Raw genomic sequence first — 16,504 nt, 5'->3', positions numbered from 1 at the left:
ATCTATTTCAGCCTTGTTGGTGTGGAGAATACATTGCTTCTAAAACGGTGCAAGGGTGGATGAGTATTATGGGCTGTGAACTGTGTGTGTCTGCAGTTAATGAGGCACAGTGGTCAGTGGATGTGTGTAGGAGTTTAATGGGTAATGTTACCTTGCAGGTCACTTTGGAACTTCTTGGGTGAAGCACTACTGTACGTACCAGCGAGATTCCAAACAAATCACCATGGTTCCATTTGACCAAAAATCAGGAGGAAAGGGGGTGAGTTCATTTTTAAAAGTTCATTCTTGATTTGCTTGGCTAATATTAATCATGATTATATGTATAAAGAAACTATTCCAATGTTTCAATGTAAACATTTCTTAATTTTTATATACTAGTTTTAGGAGACCCCGAAGAAGAGTAAAATAATTATTCTCAGCTCTAAGTTATGTTAGGAACTACAATCAAGCATGATTTTGTATTTCATGTGTATATAGTATTAAATGTATCATATGGTTGTAAAATGTGAAATAGTTGTGTGTGACATCATTATATGTCACCTCATTATGAGACTGGATGATGTCATTCACTTGGTCCCTGGAGGCCTGCCAGTTGGCAGTTTAGATGACTCAGAATCCTGGTCTCTTCAAGGTAACAAACAATACAAGAAATGTATCCAATGCCTAACGTATGAAACTGTAACCTCTCTGTACATCAGTTTGATAATAAAAATTTGAAAAAAAAAAGAAAATTAAGTGAGAAATGTGCCATATACACAAGATTTAAAGACTATTTGGTACATTCTAAGTGCTCAATAAATAGTAATTACTTTGACTAGCCATTTCTACTAGCCTATGTTAAACAATATAAAGTGCTTTTACTTACATTATTTCAATTTACCATGGCAAATATCCTGATACCAGGGTAAATGATGAGATCCAGAAAGATTAATTGGTTTATTTGCAATTAATGGTAGATCCAATATTGGAACTCATGTTCCACGTCATTCATGAATGAACACAAACACAATGCTATATTTACCACACTACAGCTTACCTCTTCTCCCCCAACCCTGATTTTCAGTCTTGATTGTTTTCCAGGAGACTTTGTTATTGGTCAACTAGGTGTCATTTTGTTTGCTATAATTACTAAGAATGATCACGACTTGTCTACTGAACTACCTAATGTCCATACTCTCACAAATTAAGTAAAGTTGGGCAAAGTAAAAAAAAAAAAATCCTGGTCTCTTCCCTCTCTCAAACTCTTTCGTGTTGCATGTTGCCTCCTATTCTGGCCTTCTAACCATACACTTCCTTTGTGTTCCTCCAAGACTTCAGGACCATGACCACAGGGCCTTTCTATCTGCTTCTCTCTCTCTACTTCTTCCTTTCTCATATTTATTTTTTTTTGCCAGTACCAGGGCTTGGACTCAGGGCATTATACTCTTACTTGGCTTTTTCACTTAGGGATAACACTCTACCATTTGATTCATAGTTCCAGGTTAGCTGTTTTATTTCCCCTGGAGTTAGATAATTTTTGGTATTTCTGCCCAGATGGCTTGAAACTGTGATCCTCACATCTCAGCTTCCTGAGTAGTTAGTATTACAGGTATGAGCCACTGGCACCTGGCTTATATTTTCATCCCTTATGAATCCTTCTAATCTCAGGTCAAGAGAATTGTCCCCCATTTCTTGAATACCTCATATTCCTTTTAATTTCAGCTTTTTAGCACAGATTCATTCTTCATCTCTCCCTACCTTTCATACTGTTTGTTATGTTGTCATGGAAATTACTGATTGGTTATTATAAGTTACTGATTTTTATGTAATAATGAAGGCAGAGAGATCTTCATTATTATGTGAGTTGAAAGAGCCTGTGTGGACAATTTGGCAGTTGTCTCTCATTTTTCTGCTTTCTTAAAAGGAGGGGCACAGCTTAGTTTTGGTTTGGTGGTGAGAATATTTGCATGAATGATGCCATGTTCATTTTCAGTCTGGTTTGTTGGTCCAAAACAATTTTTATTTAATATGTGCATATGTCTTACAAAGTAGAGAAAACAGTTTTCAATCTGAGAAATTAATCTTTCTTATTCTATCACAGGCAAAAGATGTAAGGCTTGAGAATATAAACTGCCACCTCACAAGTCTTCTGTTTTCATGTACTGTTCTGTTATTAGTGGGTGGCTACATTTATCTTCTGGGTTGGTGCTGTGATCCCAGAAGTTCTGGAAGGGACTGTCTTCTTCAACTCTTATCAAACCCACAAATCAAACTTGATTAAAACAGTGTCAATCTGGGTAGTCATTGCTTAGGCCTACAATCCTAGCTACTCTGGAGGTTGAGATCTAGGATCACGGTTCAGACGGAGCCAGCCTGAATAGGAATGGCTTATGGGAATCTTCAATTAACCACCCAAAATTCAGAAGTAGATCTTGATTCAAGTGGTAGAGCAGAAGATTTGAGTGAAAAAGCTAAGGTACAGTGCCCAGCCCTGAGTTCAAACCTCAGCACTATGTGTGCATGCATATATGTGCACAGTTTCTCTCTCTCTCTCACACACACACACACACACACACACCAGGCCAAGTCCCATGGACATTCTGTGCCATCGTGATCCATCAGTTGCTACAGATTTTTTTTCTCTAATTATAAGAGGGTTTCCGAAGTTTAGCTGTAGAAGGCTTTTGCCTCCACATTCTTGGCCTCAGCTTGATAGTCTGCATTTTCCCGCCAGGGAGAAGATGAATCCGTTACCCTCAAATCCTGCACGCGGCGGAAAACTGAATCTATTGAGAAGAGGTTTTGCTTTGATGTGGAAACAGTAGACAGGTGAGTAGCTATCACATTTTCTCAGGACCAAATAGTACTGAATTTGGATTTCTTTCCTTTCCCTCCTAGTGATAGCACGTCAGCTTCTCCCTCCCTTCTCCAACTCTGCTTGTATCCATTTTGCCTTAGACTTTCGGGCATTGCTGATTCGCAAAAGTCAGTGCGACCCCCTCCCCTCATCTTTCAAGCTCAGCACTGGGCACTAGCACAGTGTTTCGTTTTGCCTTCCATGCTCAGGAATGTGTTATGTCTTCAGGAAAAGGGGGGGGGCATTTAAAGAGAATGCTCTCAATTTAGTGTGATTGAATCAGACATTTTTATTATTTAAAAAATTACAAAAAGTTACTGCAGTGGTTCAAAAAGAATTGGATTATTTGCTCAAATAATTGAAAAAAAAAGGAGGCTTTAATTACTGTCCTTTACTTACTGCTCTGTGGGTATACCTAGACATTAAATCACTTACAAAATCACTCTTAGGAGAGAGAGTTGTGCATAGTCTTTCTCAAGATTTGTAGTGTCTCTCATTAAGTTGTACCATTTGATGGTGTTAAGCTAGTTTGACAAGATTCCAATTCTTCGAGACACTTTACTTGGCAATGGGTTAATTCTTTGGATGAAACTCACATGCTAAGCTTATTTGAGCTGTACAAGATCAGCAGTCTTAGCACCAAGATTCTTAAGTCTCAGTCTGATACTCATTTAATCTCTTCCTTTCATTAAAAAGAAAGCCACATCGTTTTGTCAACTCAGTGCTTACCCACCATCCTCCCCTGGGATGACCTGTGGCCACCTTCCCCGGCTCTCAGAGGTCCCAGGCTGACCTCTGCTGGGGTGTGCTCTCTGCTCCTCTCCAGGCGAGGCGTGGCGAGTGTCTCCTCTGTGCTGGACTTGCTGGAGACTGCATGCCCTTTAACCTCAATCAGAAGTCCATGCAAACGGCCACATCTTGAAACCAGTTTGGTGATTACATTTCAAGAACCCACTTATGTATTTATTTATTTTTTTGTGCTGGTCCTGGGGTCTGAACTTGGGATCTAGGTGCTGTCCCTGAGCTTTTTTTGCTCAAGGCTAGTGCGCTACTATTTGAGCCACAGTTCTACTATTGACTTTTTGGTGGTTAATGAGTCTCATGGACTTTCCTGTCCTGGCTGGCTTTGAACGATGATCCTCAGATCTCAGCCTTCTTATTGGCTAGGATTATAGGTATGAGCCATCAGCAACTAGAGAGTCTGCTATTAATTTTTCTATTTAAGTCCTTTTTGTTTGTATCTCAAAACTAGACCTTTACTCTTCCCTCTCTATCTAACATACTTCCATATTGACTTCTACACAATTTCTGAAACTGTATCTCACTTGGTATCATCTTTTTTCAGAACTGGTTCTGGGAGAAGTGTTCAGAGCTGAACCACTGAAAACCCCTGAACTATTCTGAACAAAGGTCCTTGGCTTTTCTTCAAAAGAGTTTTTTTTTTTATTACTTTCAACACTGACAAGATAAAGTTCATAAAAATCTTTTTTATTTCTTTAATCTCAACCCAAAAACTTGCGTAGATCAAGGAATCATGTCTGTCCAATGAACATGATGGTTCTTTGAATTTCCCTTTAGAGGAAATTCCTTTTGAAATTCAGTTTTAGAACTCGAACATTAAGAATATGGTGTGGCTTTAAATAAATGTCTGTGACTTGTAATGCTGATGGCTTGATTTGAGGACTTGCTCCAAAGGAGACTCTCATTTTCTTGAAGATATATGTTATGGAAGTTCATTTGTCAGAAGAAATTTATGCTGGGTGCTGGTGGCCTGTAGTCCTAGAACCTTAGGAAGCTAAGTTCCTCAAATCACAGTTTAAAGTTAGTATGGGAAGAAAAAGTATGTGAGACTCTGATGTGCCCATAGAGTCAATGCCTTTGAACATGAGGTAGGGATCAGAATGATGGTCTACAAGCCAGGAAATGTCAGATTGCCCCAATCTCCAGTATTAGGAGAAAGGCAAGGAGCAGCTTCTTCACAGGCTTCAGAAAGAACCAATCTTGCCAACCTAGACATGGAAGGATATTTTATATTGGTTATTTGACTCTCAACTGAGCATTTTTCCTTCAAAGAGAGTTAGCTCTTTTTCTTTTTGAGAGGATTTAATGAAAAATTCTCTTAAATTTAATATAAAAGATGCTCTTAGTGGTATGTGACTTTGCAATTTTTGTCTATGTCTGCGTTCAGTAAGTCTGAATACTGAAGTCCCCAAATGCAGTATCTTAAGGACATTAATGAACACATGCAGGGGAAATATTGGTTTAAGCAAATGCATCGTGGTGGAAAGGATTTGCCAGCATATCTGGATTGGTTTATTTTTAAGAAATTTCTCACAGATGTAAGTGACACATGGATATTTTCTCTCTAATGCTTTCCAGGAGGGGCCACCAAACCATATGGAAAATAATAGAAACAGAAAGCTTCTTTTGATTCACTGAATCATTGCCTCTTGGGAGGCAATGTTTATACTTGGAGAAAGGAAATCATTAGAATACTTTATTTTTTTCCAGGACTAGTTGACTCTGACAGAAGTCCCTGCATTTGAAATCCTTGAGTGTTTTAAATCCCCTTCTCCAGCACTGATACTCCAGAGGAGCCCAAAGAAGAGCTTTGGGCCAAGGCAAGAACACTTGTTGTCTGCCTGGGCTTTCCTCTGAATGTGGAATGCACCCATAACCCATATTCAGACATATATTCAAGCAGCCTGGGTCATGGCTACATATGTGGGGTGTTCTAGTGAGCTCGGAGGGCCAGACCATGTTGGGAAAATGCAGCAAGCAGTGAGGCTCCCCCAGTCCACTCCCATAGCATCACTGAATATCCTGGATGCATTTCCTTCCTCTCTTCCTGTCTTGTGGATTAGACAAGTCTGCAAGGTAGATATTGGTAGTGGAGATGCTACAGTTATGAAGTACTATGACTCTCTGGTCTTTCTTAAGACTGTCTGATTTTTTTTCATGTCAATCTGGATATCTTCCTTTGCCAGCTATTCCATGAATAGGTAATAGCTTTCCTCTGAGCCAGTCCCAATCTAACACATCTGCTGTCAACACAGTCCTCTTCTCCCCAACAGGTAGCTTATATTTGCGCTCTAATGACCTCTTTGTATTGATTGTCTGAGTGTTTACTTAAGTGTATTTTGTATACATCCATTCGTCACATGATTTGCTTTCAGAGGCAGAATCACATCTTTTTTTTTTTTTAAACAACTTTTAATAACTACTATATACACGTGGTTGCTTTTCATGGTGGTGTTTTGTAATTTTTGTTCATTTTTTGTCCTTTGGAACTTTATTGGAGACTACAGGAACGAATAGTTATTAATTAAATGAAACCTTCAGCAAGTACACCTAAAAAACTTACAGTTGGTGTTTAGGCAGGGAGAAAAATAATCTAAAAAAAATGGAGGACTAGCTAAAGTCAGAGAAGTGGAGGCTACAAGACTTATAGAAGATCTGAGCTATCTCCTGTAATCTTCCAGTCAGCACCCTCATTCCAGGTGTGTATTTATGACAGCCTGTGTGTTACAGGTGGAAGATCAAGATAGACTTACATTCGAATTTAGAATCAATTCCCTTTCCCCCCCTCCCTGCCCCCCAGCTCTATGACTCCTGGTGAGTAGGAGCCACATTTATAAGATGATGCCTTTCAGGATTGTTTTTGAAACTAGAAAAAGTAATATACCTCCTGTCTGAAAATATAGTACTAAATTTTTAATTCTAAATTCTTGGTTTTAATGTTCTTATTGTAAATCTTAGCTTTGGTAGGTGTTGTTGTGACTTTTCAATTATCCATGAGCTGAGAGTGAGTATAGGTGTATTACAGCTATATGTACTTGCAAAGGGTCCACAAAGAAGATCCTCCTTTTCAAGCCATATTATGATAACCTTTTCTGTACAAGAATGTTCTATAAACAATTTTATGCTCCCATGAATTTATGTTTCAAAGAAAGCATACTCATTTTAAACTAATATTATTAGGACTGATAGTGTGGTTCAGAGTGGTAGAAAGCTTTCCTAGCAAGCCTGAGGTTGTGAGTTTAAGCTCCAGTTCTGCAAATAAATAGCTAGAGCTACATAGAAATATTACTTCTGGCCTGGTATGTGATATCTGTATACTGGTTTACGTATCTTTGTGAAACTTTGTGATTGTGTTTTCCATAAAGAACCATCTTACATAACAGACTTTTTCACATTTAGCCTGTAGGTGGCAGTTTTGTATATGTGTATTTTTTGGTAACTATTATAGGGGTCCAGTTGAAAAGCAGTTAGCGTCCTTTCTACACTGACAATTCTAGGTAGTGGTTGGTGTGTGTGTGTGTGTGTGTGTCTATGATCTTTAAAGGAAAAATATTCTAAATTGCTCATTCTTTGTCTAGGAATTCCTTCCTCCCACCCTTCCACAAATCATTTATACTCACTTTCCTACAAAAGAAAGTATACTCAGTTAAGTCAGACCTCTGTTTAAAAAGTGTCTTTTACTATCTTCCTGAACTGAAGGACCAAGCTCTCTGTTTCAGCGATGACTTTTTGAAGACAACAGAGGCTCCGTTCTGCTATCCAGTGTGTGCTGAGAACTGGGCGGCCCCACTTTTCCCTTGGGGCACATGTGCCTTTATCTTGTGCAACAGATGAATCCATTTTTCCTGGTTTCAAACTCCCCCCCCTCCCCTTCTCACCCTTGTTTGAAATAATATTTGACTTTTGCCTTCCTGCTGCTTGGATTGGAGTGCTAGTCTCAATGCCATTGACCTTTCAGGCAGGAAATGGCTTTTCCTTCCCCTGAGGGTGTTATATCGCTCTGACTTCCATGACTTCAGTGGGGAGATATCAGGACTACTTGCTTCTTGGTTGTTCTGTAAAATAAGCCAGGGGAGAAGTTTGTGAAATGTTTAGAATTCATGTGATTAGAACGTTCTGCGTTTTATGTTTGCTGTTTCTGATATCTTTACTGTTTGAAGACAGGAAACAATTCAACTAGCACATGCTAGCTATATACAATATGAGATAGAATAGCAGAAATGGAAAAAAATGAACCAGAAAAAGATATTTTTCAGTTTATCATCAATTGCAGTGACAGGTCTTTACATTTTCCTTGAGTTCCACTCATTCTGTGGATTAATAATGCTTTCACCTGTGTTACAATAGGTTTTCTTCTACATCCCAGGTTAGCATGGCTGCTATATACCAGGCTGCATCTCAATTAATGTCTGTTGCATTTAAAGATTATTAGTTTAATATGCAAAAGATTTCTTAATGTTTTATGAGTTCATACTCTTAAAATATAACTGCAAGAAATTATCTGATTCAGTTGGTGATATTTACTCTTTACACTATTGTTGTGAAGGTCCTAATTATTTTTAGAACTTTTTTCCGAAGAGGTCAGTGTTGAGGTATCAATAGGTTATGACTCGTTCAATTATTGGGATCAGATTCTAAATAATTGATTAGAAATTAGTCCTAAAAACTGTGTGTGTGTGTGTGTGTGTGTGTGTGTGTGTGTGTGTGTGTGTGTGTGTACATACCATCCCTCCCTCTTTGCCTCCCTCTTTTCCTTTCTCAAGGAGCTGCTGTTCTTGGATCCCAGGGCATCCACACTCTCTGCACATGGGGGCAGTGCAGCATTGTGGTTTAAGTATGGGCTTTGCTCTGGTTGCGAGCCCAGCTTAGGCTGTGCCAGTTAATAGTAATGTAACATCATGAAAGTATTTCTTCTCAATTTTTTTTTTCATTAAAAAAAGCCATAATGTTAATACTTAACTTCAGATAGTTACTGTCAGGAAATAATGGTTCAAAACAGTCTTTAGCACAGTTCTTGGCAGATAAATCTTAGCACTGGGTTGGAACTTCTGTTTTTTCTCTCCTTGTCTCTCACCTGTGCCCTACCCAGATTGTCATGACTCACGGTAATGGGTGGTAGCTGCATGTGTGCCTGATACTTAGACTGTTTTGTTCCTATGTCTCGATCCAAGAGTAAAAGTGCAAAAGAAGAAACAACAACAACCAGAAAGCCTCAGGCTTTAAGGAAGTGAGACAGAATCTCTTTTCCTTGGGGCAGTAAAGAATTTCTTGCCTAGTTCCCCTTATTTTGCTTACTTAACTGCTCTCCGTTGACATTTGATTGTGCAATATCATAAAAATATATGAAAAAGATGATGTTCTCCAAGATTATCTGTGTAAATACAGATCTGCTGAACCTTGAACCTATGCCATTTTCCAGGAAATGTTAGGGACCAGTTTCCCAGTATGCTTTAGAAACAAAGGACCATTTCCCCTCCGTGGCAGGCTTGATCCTCAAGCCTTCTTTTCCCTGTCTTCCTACAGAAGCACCTTGGGGCAGGTTTCACACTTGGGCTATGTGAGAACATGTTTCTGTAGGTACCACAGCTCCTTTACTCTAATCATGACTCTTAAATGTACAGTCATATAGAGGAAGTTAGGAATGAACTCTTGCTGACTGGAGATTTTTAGTGAGTGAGTAGACCCTAGATCTTTGAGAACTGATTTAGACAGAATTAGGACTGTGAGGCTCTGAGTGTGTTTATTTCAGTGGGGTGGAGTCAGTTCTTACATTTCCTTGTCCAATAGGAAGTGGGTAAATTGCCAAACCACTGAGATCACCATTGTTGACTCTGGTTCAGGAATAAGATTAGAACAGGAAAGCTGTCGAGGAACCCTGGAATCGGCGCTGGTTGTGCTTTTGCTTGCTTTTGACCCACGGAGAAGCCATGAGCTGGCCTTAGTGGGTCCAGGACTGGGTGTGGTGCTCGATGGTAGGCTGTCTCCTTGGGCTCTTTTATGGGGACCAGAGTTGGAAGAGATTTGTCGGTGGGTAGCAGCTTGCCCTGTGATGGATGGAGAACTCCCTTCCGCATCCGCTCTACAGTACCAGTGTTCCAGCCTAGGAAAGTTGCAGGTCCTTGTTGACAATCCTCAAGCTGATTCAGCTATAGTGCTAACCAAAGATATATTCAGAGTGAAGAAAAGTGCTATATTTCAAGGAAATTTTTAGGAGGAAGCTCTTCAAAGGAGTGTTTTTGTTTTGCTCCTTCTTTCATCTGGTGGCTAGAGGATGCTTCTTGGCAGGCTTTCTGAAATTTGCTGAAGGCCCCTTTTCTGTCCTTATTAGTAACCAGAAATTAATTTCTAAAGGGAGTCGCAGGCTACTTTGAAGCTTTATTCAGGAGGAAAAAGGAAACAACCATGATGTCAGAGCTGATGTGTTCCTTCAGTGGGGTGTTTGTGGTAGAGGTGTGAATTTTCAGTGTTGTGTGTGAGCATATTGGTGGTAGGGGTGGCCATGCCAGCAGTACCTGTGACTTGTTTCTTTCCCTTCTTAAACTACACACCTGCCCTTCCAGATATAATACTGATTCTACCCCTTACTTGCTGTCCTCATCCATTTGTTGTTTTGTAATATTTACTTTGTGCCTGACACTTCAAAATGTATGATACCTTTCTCACTCAACTTTCCCAACACACTGCAAGGTATAACCCTACTAATGCTGATCTACAAATAATTGTTCTACTTTATTCTGTTTTCTTGAATGTGCAGATCATAAGAGAAATAGAAAGGAGGGCAGATGCTTGTGTGTCAAAAGCACGGAAACAATAGGGTCAGGATAAGTAGTGAGATAAAGATAAGAAGCCAGGTGCCACTGGCTCATGCCTATAACCCTAGCTACCCAGGAGGCTGACATGGGAGGATTGCAACTAGAAACCAGCCAGGCACGAAAGTCTTGGAGACTCTTATCTCCAATTAATGACACCCCTCCTCCCCCCGCAAAAAAAAGCTAGAAGTGGAGTTACAGCTCAAGCGGTAGAGTATTAGCCTTGAACAACAGCAAAAAGCTCAGGAACAGAGTCCAGACCATAGGCTCAGACTCCACTACCAGCACACATACATAATTACATGAGAAGCCTTATTTCTCGGATATTAAAAAAAAGTGATTTTTAAACAATTGTACTGAGGATTGAACCCAAAGCCTGTACATGTAAGGCAAGTGAGTGCTCCACCACCAAGCTACATCTTCAACCCCAACACAAGTGAATTCAGGTTTATTTACAGTAAGATGCATAAATCTTAGGTCTGCGTTTTGATAACTTTTTATACCTATTGACATACACACACCTGTGTAACTATCCAGATCAGAAGATCCAGAAGTTTCTGCTTGCGCTTTCCTCAAACAGAATCACTCTTCTGAGTTCTTTCACCATGGAAAAGTTTTGCTCACATTTGAACATTGTGTAACTAGAATCACAGGAGTTGTAGTCTTTTATATCTAACTTCTTTTACTCATCAAGTCTGAGATTCATCCATGATCTTCTGTATAGCATCAGTAGGTTACTTTTCATTGTGTGAAATCACATTGTTTAGATAGAGAACAAGTTTTCTTTTTCTTCTCTCTCTCATCTCCTTCCGCCACCCTCACCCCGGTACTGGGGCTTGAATTCAAGGCCTGGGTGCTGTCCTTTATCTTTTTTTCTCAAGGCAAAAACACTTCTGGATTTTGGTGGTTAATTGGAGATGAGAGTCTCGTGGACTTTTCTGCCCTTCTTGGGCTGGCTTTGAACTTCGGTCCTCAGATCTCAGCCTTTTGAGTAGCTAGAAATAAAGGTGTAAACAATTGGTACCCACTTCTTTGCTCTTTTTTGATTGTTATTTTTGCTGCTGTAGTTAACTGCAAGCATTCTTTCTTGTGTCCTTTAGTGGGCATATGTCCTTATTTCTCTTAGTGACAAATGTAGGGGTTAAATGACAAAGTCATAGGATGAGTGTGTGTTTAATTCTAGAAAATAGTGTTTAAGTTCATTCTTCTTTATAGTGTCAGTTTGTTTTCCAACCAAAAATATATCAGACTCCTTGTTGCTCAGTGCTGTGGTCTTTTTAATGCTCACTACTCAGAAGGGTGTCGTGTGTGTGTGTGTGTGTGTGTGTGTGTTTGCGCGTTTGCGCGTGCGTGCATTTTATCTATCTATCTATCTATCTATCTATCTATCTATCTATCTATCTATTTATTTTGGCCAGTCCTGGGCCTTGGACTCAGGGCCTGAGCACTGTCCCTGGCTTCTTCCCGCTCAAGGCTAGCACTCTGCCACTTGAGTCACAGCGCCGCTTCTGGCCGTTTTTTTCTGTATATGTGGTGCTGGGGAATCAAACCTAGGGCCTCGTGTATCCGAGGCAGGCACTCTTGCCACTAGGCTATATCCCCAGCCCCATTTTATTTTTTATGCTAGTTCTGGAGCTTGAACTCAGGGCTTGAACACTGTCTCTGGCTTCTTCTTGCTCAAAGCTACCACTCTACCACTTGAGCCACAGTGCCACTTCCGGACTTTTCTGTATATGTGGTGCTGAGGAATTGAACCTAGGGCTTCATGCATGCAAGGCAAGCACTCTACCATTGGGCCACATTCCCAGTCCTTCTGTATAGTTTTAATGTGGGTTTAATTACATTTCCCTGGGGTGGGGGGAATCATTTTGTGTCTTATTTCTTATGCCTTTTGCATTTGGATGTTCTCTTTTAAGAAGCAAAGTGCCTTTTAAGTTTTTATCTTTTTTTGAACCAATCTTGGGGCTTGAACTCAGGCCTTGGGTGCTATCCCTGAGTTTTTGTGCTCAAGGCTAGTGCTCTACTACTTGAGCCACAGCTCCATTTCTGGCTTTTTTTTTTGATGATTAACTGGAGATAAGAGTCTCACAGACTTTCCTGCTCAGGCTGGCTTTGAACCACTATCCTCGGATCTCAGCCTCCTGAGTAGCTAGGTTTACAGGTGTGAACCACAGGTGCCTGGCTTCCTTTTAAGTTTTTCATTGAATGACATTGTTTATTTTCCCCCCTATTTATTAGTAACTATTCTTCACTTATGTTGGATGAGTCTTGTTGGAGATACATGCTACAAACATATTCTTACTCTAATTTACCTTTTCTTTCCTCTATCTTTCGGTGAATGCAAATTTTTCACTCTGGTTTTCTTTATGATAAAGCCTTCTATATTATTTTTCCTTAGAGAACATACTGTTTTTCTATTTCTTAAATATTTTGATGCAAGGAATACATGTGGGGCACCTTTGTAGAAATCAGCCTTAGTTTCTCTGGGCACTACTGGATTCTTTTTTTTTTGGCCAGTCCTGGGCCTTGGATTCAGGGCCTGAGCGCTGTCCCTGGCTTCTTCCCGCTCAAGGCTAGCACTCTGCCACTTGAGCCACAGCGCCGCTTCTGGCCGTTTTCTGCATATGTGGTGCTGGGGAATTGAACCTAGGGCCTCGTGTATCCGAGGCAGGCACTCTTGCCGCTAGGCTATATCCCCAGCCCCACTACTGGATTCTTGGTTTTGGATTGGGCACTTGCCTAGAGTGGTAGTCTGGCCCGAGTGTTCGTGACATGTTCTTTACAAAGAGCTTTATCATTCTCCCTCATGTGATCCTTTGCTGGGGAACGTCATGCAGGGCACATTAGAGTACTTGCGAAAGTGGCCAGTTGATTTTGAGACAAGCAGCCCTGGGTGGTCATCAGGAGCACTCTTCACATGTGCCAGGAAATTATGCGCCAGGATTAGGAGAGGTTCAAAAATGGACTGCTTGTGTTCACATCCAGGTTGTGTAACTTGATAGCTCTATAATCATGACCACGTTTCTTTACAAATCCGAACCTAGTTTTATTTCTTTTTATTTTTGTGATGGGCATTGCTCTTGTTAGAAAGGTAACTACTTTTACCATTTGAGCTACACCCTTAGTCTCCAGGCCTTGGAATTCTCATCATCTAATTGGAGCTAATGAGAAAATACTTGCCTTGTGGCATGAACATGAAGATTGAATAGACTAATTTGCCCAGGGATAAGCATAGCAACTGGCATGTCTTCTTGTGCCATCACTGTTTTTCTTTCACTGCAGGAGCATACTACTTTGTAGAACTTGCAAGAAGCCTCATCAACTATTTCATTGCTCCTTCATTGCTTTGTTTTCATTCCACATCTGACTCCCCTTTCTGTTCTCGTCTTCTCTTTCCATCCTGTTTTGCTCTGAAAAGAACCACATGCATTTCCAACGAGAAGTAAGTTAACACCATGTAAGAGAGGATCTGAAAGTGTGCTGTCTCACAGAAGCTGACATGGAAAGTATAGGGTCACTGAGGATTTTGTTTGTTTTGAGGGATAGTGGTTATGAGGGGCCTAGTGAAAGTAAATATGGAAAGTTATTGCTTGATTCAAAAACAAAGAAAGTTGACCCTTTTACTTTGGCTCTAGGAATTTCATAAGAGATATGTGTAATAGTGTGTCCATTTGTAATGGAAAGAAACAAAAGAATGTTTTCTAGATGCCTAGAAAGGACAGTCTTAAATCTAGGTGTACATACAGGTGCCTAAGAGAAAACTATCTGCACTTGGGGAACCAAGATGAAAATGAAAGTGGCAGAGTGCTAGCCTTGAGCAGAAGAAGCTCAGGGACAGTGCTCATGCCCTGCGTTCAAGCCCCAGAACTGGCAAACACAACAAAACGAATTTATATTTTGGTGTATTTTCTTGAAATGCAAACAGCTTGTGTTGTCGTTTCCTTGTTACCATTGCCAAGCAGCCTTACCTTCCAGCATTGAATTTGTTTGGCTCTGTGCGCACTTTCATACCATGTGCCCTGAAGTTGCTGTGACAAAGTCCCTGGGATCTTGGTATTTTGGCATCTCTTGTGCTCAAACTGCTTTCTAGCAGGAAATGAACTAGGGATCTGTTGGTGCATAAATCCCAGTATGGAGAGGAGAATGTTTGTTTTCTAGTTCAGTGAGCAGGAATAAGACAAGTGAGGATAAAATGGGCAGTCCAGGGCATAAGATGCATCAAGATCTCCTGGACTTGGTGAAAACTCAAGTTTCCAGGCTTGGCCAAGACGCTTACCTTCAGTAGGGTACATTTGGGCTGGAAGTCCCCATTTTAATGGATTGCCCAATTTGGAAGTACAGGTACAAGACATTGAGTAGCACTCAAAGATCTAAGTCCTGGGATCGGAGAGTTTCTCAGTAGACTACAGTTTCACAGGCTTTTTATTTCAAACTATTAGTTTCAAAGTAACTTTGCACTTGATGTTTTTGAAAGCTGGAAGGGAAACAGAGCCAGTTCTGCCGAGCTGTGGCTATGAGCATCGCCTGTAGACACCAGGGACCCTCGCATACTGAAAAGGCTGCTGGTGGGAAATGTGTATTTGGTTCTGAGAATGCAGCTTTGGGAAGAGGGATGGCCCTGTTAGGGCCTGAAGGGAATGGGCGTTAGCCCATGTTTGGAGTCCTGTTTGCATTGTGGTGGCCACCCTCTAGGAAACGGCGACCCTTTCTCCTATCACTCTCATTACCCTCTCTAACTACCTGCTCCCATCCGTCTATGTCTCTGTTTCTCTGTCTGGTCTCTCTCTTCTTCTTTTTCTTTCCCTCTCTCTAAGCCCTTCCACGCCCTCCCAATGTCAGTGCTTCTCACATCCCTAGCCCTCCATGCTGAAAGATATGTTCTTTAAAATATGTGAAGCATAAACAAGTCTATCCTGTTTATTGGAACTATGGAAAGCAACCAGGACCAGAGATATAGTAGGTAGATTAAAATGGGCAGGTTTGGGTGCTATGAAGCCTAGACTTGAGTGTTTTTGGGATTGTCACAGGGTGTGTGGATTCAGATGGCAATCAGACTTTCTTCTCCTTTAGTCAGTCTCTCCCTTCGTTTCATGATTTCTCAGACATTAAAAATGAGCTTTCAGTCAGTTCTTTTGAAAAACATTTTCAGGGCTATAGTCTTCTTTAACAACCCAGTACACAGTTTGAATTGTTTCTACAGAAAAAGGCATAAATATTTGTGGGGGAAGTAACTAATGGAGAATGTGCACTCCATCTGTGGACCCTAAATGTAGGACATCTACTTTAAAGTCATTTGTATGCGCAGACTTTTCTCAGGTAGAGTGCATTTGTAATGGGAACTCAACAAACACTGTTTGGTCCTGTATGTGATTTCTGGAGTGCTTGTGCTCAATTGGAAAGAGCAAGTGCATTTCAATGAGAGCGTAAAAAGCTAATGCCCATAAAGCACTCGGCCCCTAACTCGGTAAGTGTTCATTAAAAATTACATACACTTAATAGACTCATAATTACAAAGCTGATTAACTCTATAAAGCTGTCAAGAGCAGTTTAGGGACATTGGACTAGATATTAGGAAATGAAGAGAACACTAACTTGTATGTTTCTCCCTCTATTTAACTTCAGTTAAGCAACTCCACTCACCTCAGTAAATACTCATTTTATTTCTATGGGTAAAGCACTGTCTTAAGAGTTATGGAGAATAGAAATGCATAAATTTCAAGGAACAAACGATGTCTAAAGGAATCATATAATTTACCATGTCCCTTACCTGTATCTCCTGTTTCTTTCGGCCTCTGTGAGGAGAAGAGCCCACAGAAGTGGCTTAGAAACACTGAAGGTTGTGCCTCTCTTGGTGCTGTTGGCCTTAGCAGCCGCTCATTGCGTCCAGTGGGTATTTCTTTAAGATTCATCTCTATCAGTTGGCTGAAGGTGGCACTGGGGTCAAATCTGTGTCTTTCCTTTCTGTACAGGCCAGGGGTTATCACCATGCAGGCATTGTCGGAAGAGGACCGCAGGCTCTGGATGGAAGCCATGGATGGCCGGGAACCTGTAAGTAACA

The 16,504-nt window shown here is 40.6% G+C and overlaps 1 protein-coding gene across 1 annotated transcript in view; it reads left to right on the top strand.

The window, feature by feature from the left end:
• Positions 1–16,504, top strand: part of Arhgap26 (Rho GTPase activating protein 26) — a 395,353-nt gene that overhangs the window by 129,212 nt on the left and 249,637 nt on the right. The window contains exons 9-11 of the mRNA XM_048331455.1: positions 159–259; positions 2,714–2,808; positions 16,416–16,494. Of these exons, the coding sequence (XP_048187412.1) occupies positions 159–259; positions 2,714–2,808; positions 16,416–16,494 (275 nt within the window). The remainder of the gene's footprint in view (positions 1–158; positions 260–2,713; positions 2,809–16,415; positions 16,495–16,504) is intronic.

Source organism: Perognathus longimembris, chromosome 22 (genome assembly GCF_023159225.1).
Source record: "Perognathus longimembris pacificus isolate PPM17 chromosome 22, ASM2315922v1, whole genome shotgun sequence".
Taxonomy (NCBI): Eukaryota; Metazoa; Chordata; class Mammalia; order Rodentia; family Heteromyidae; genus Perognathus; species Perognathus longimembris.
Note: the sequence above shows the minus strand (reverse complement) of the source record. Positions and strands in the feature narration are given on the sequence as shown.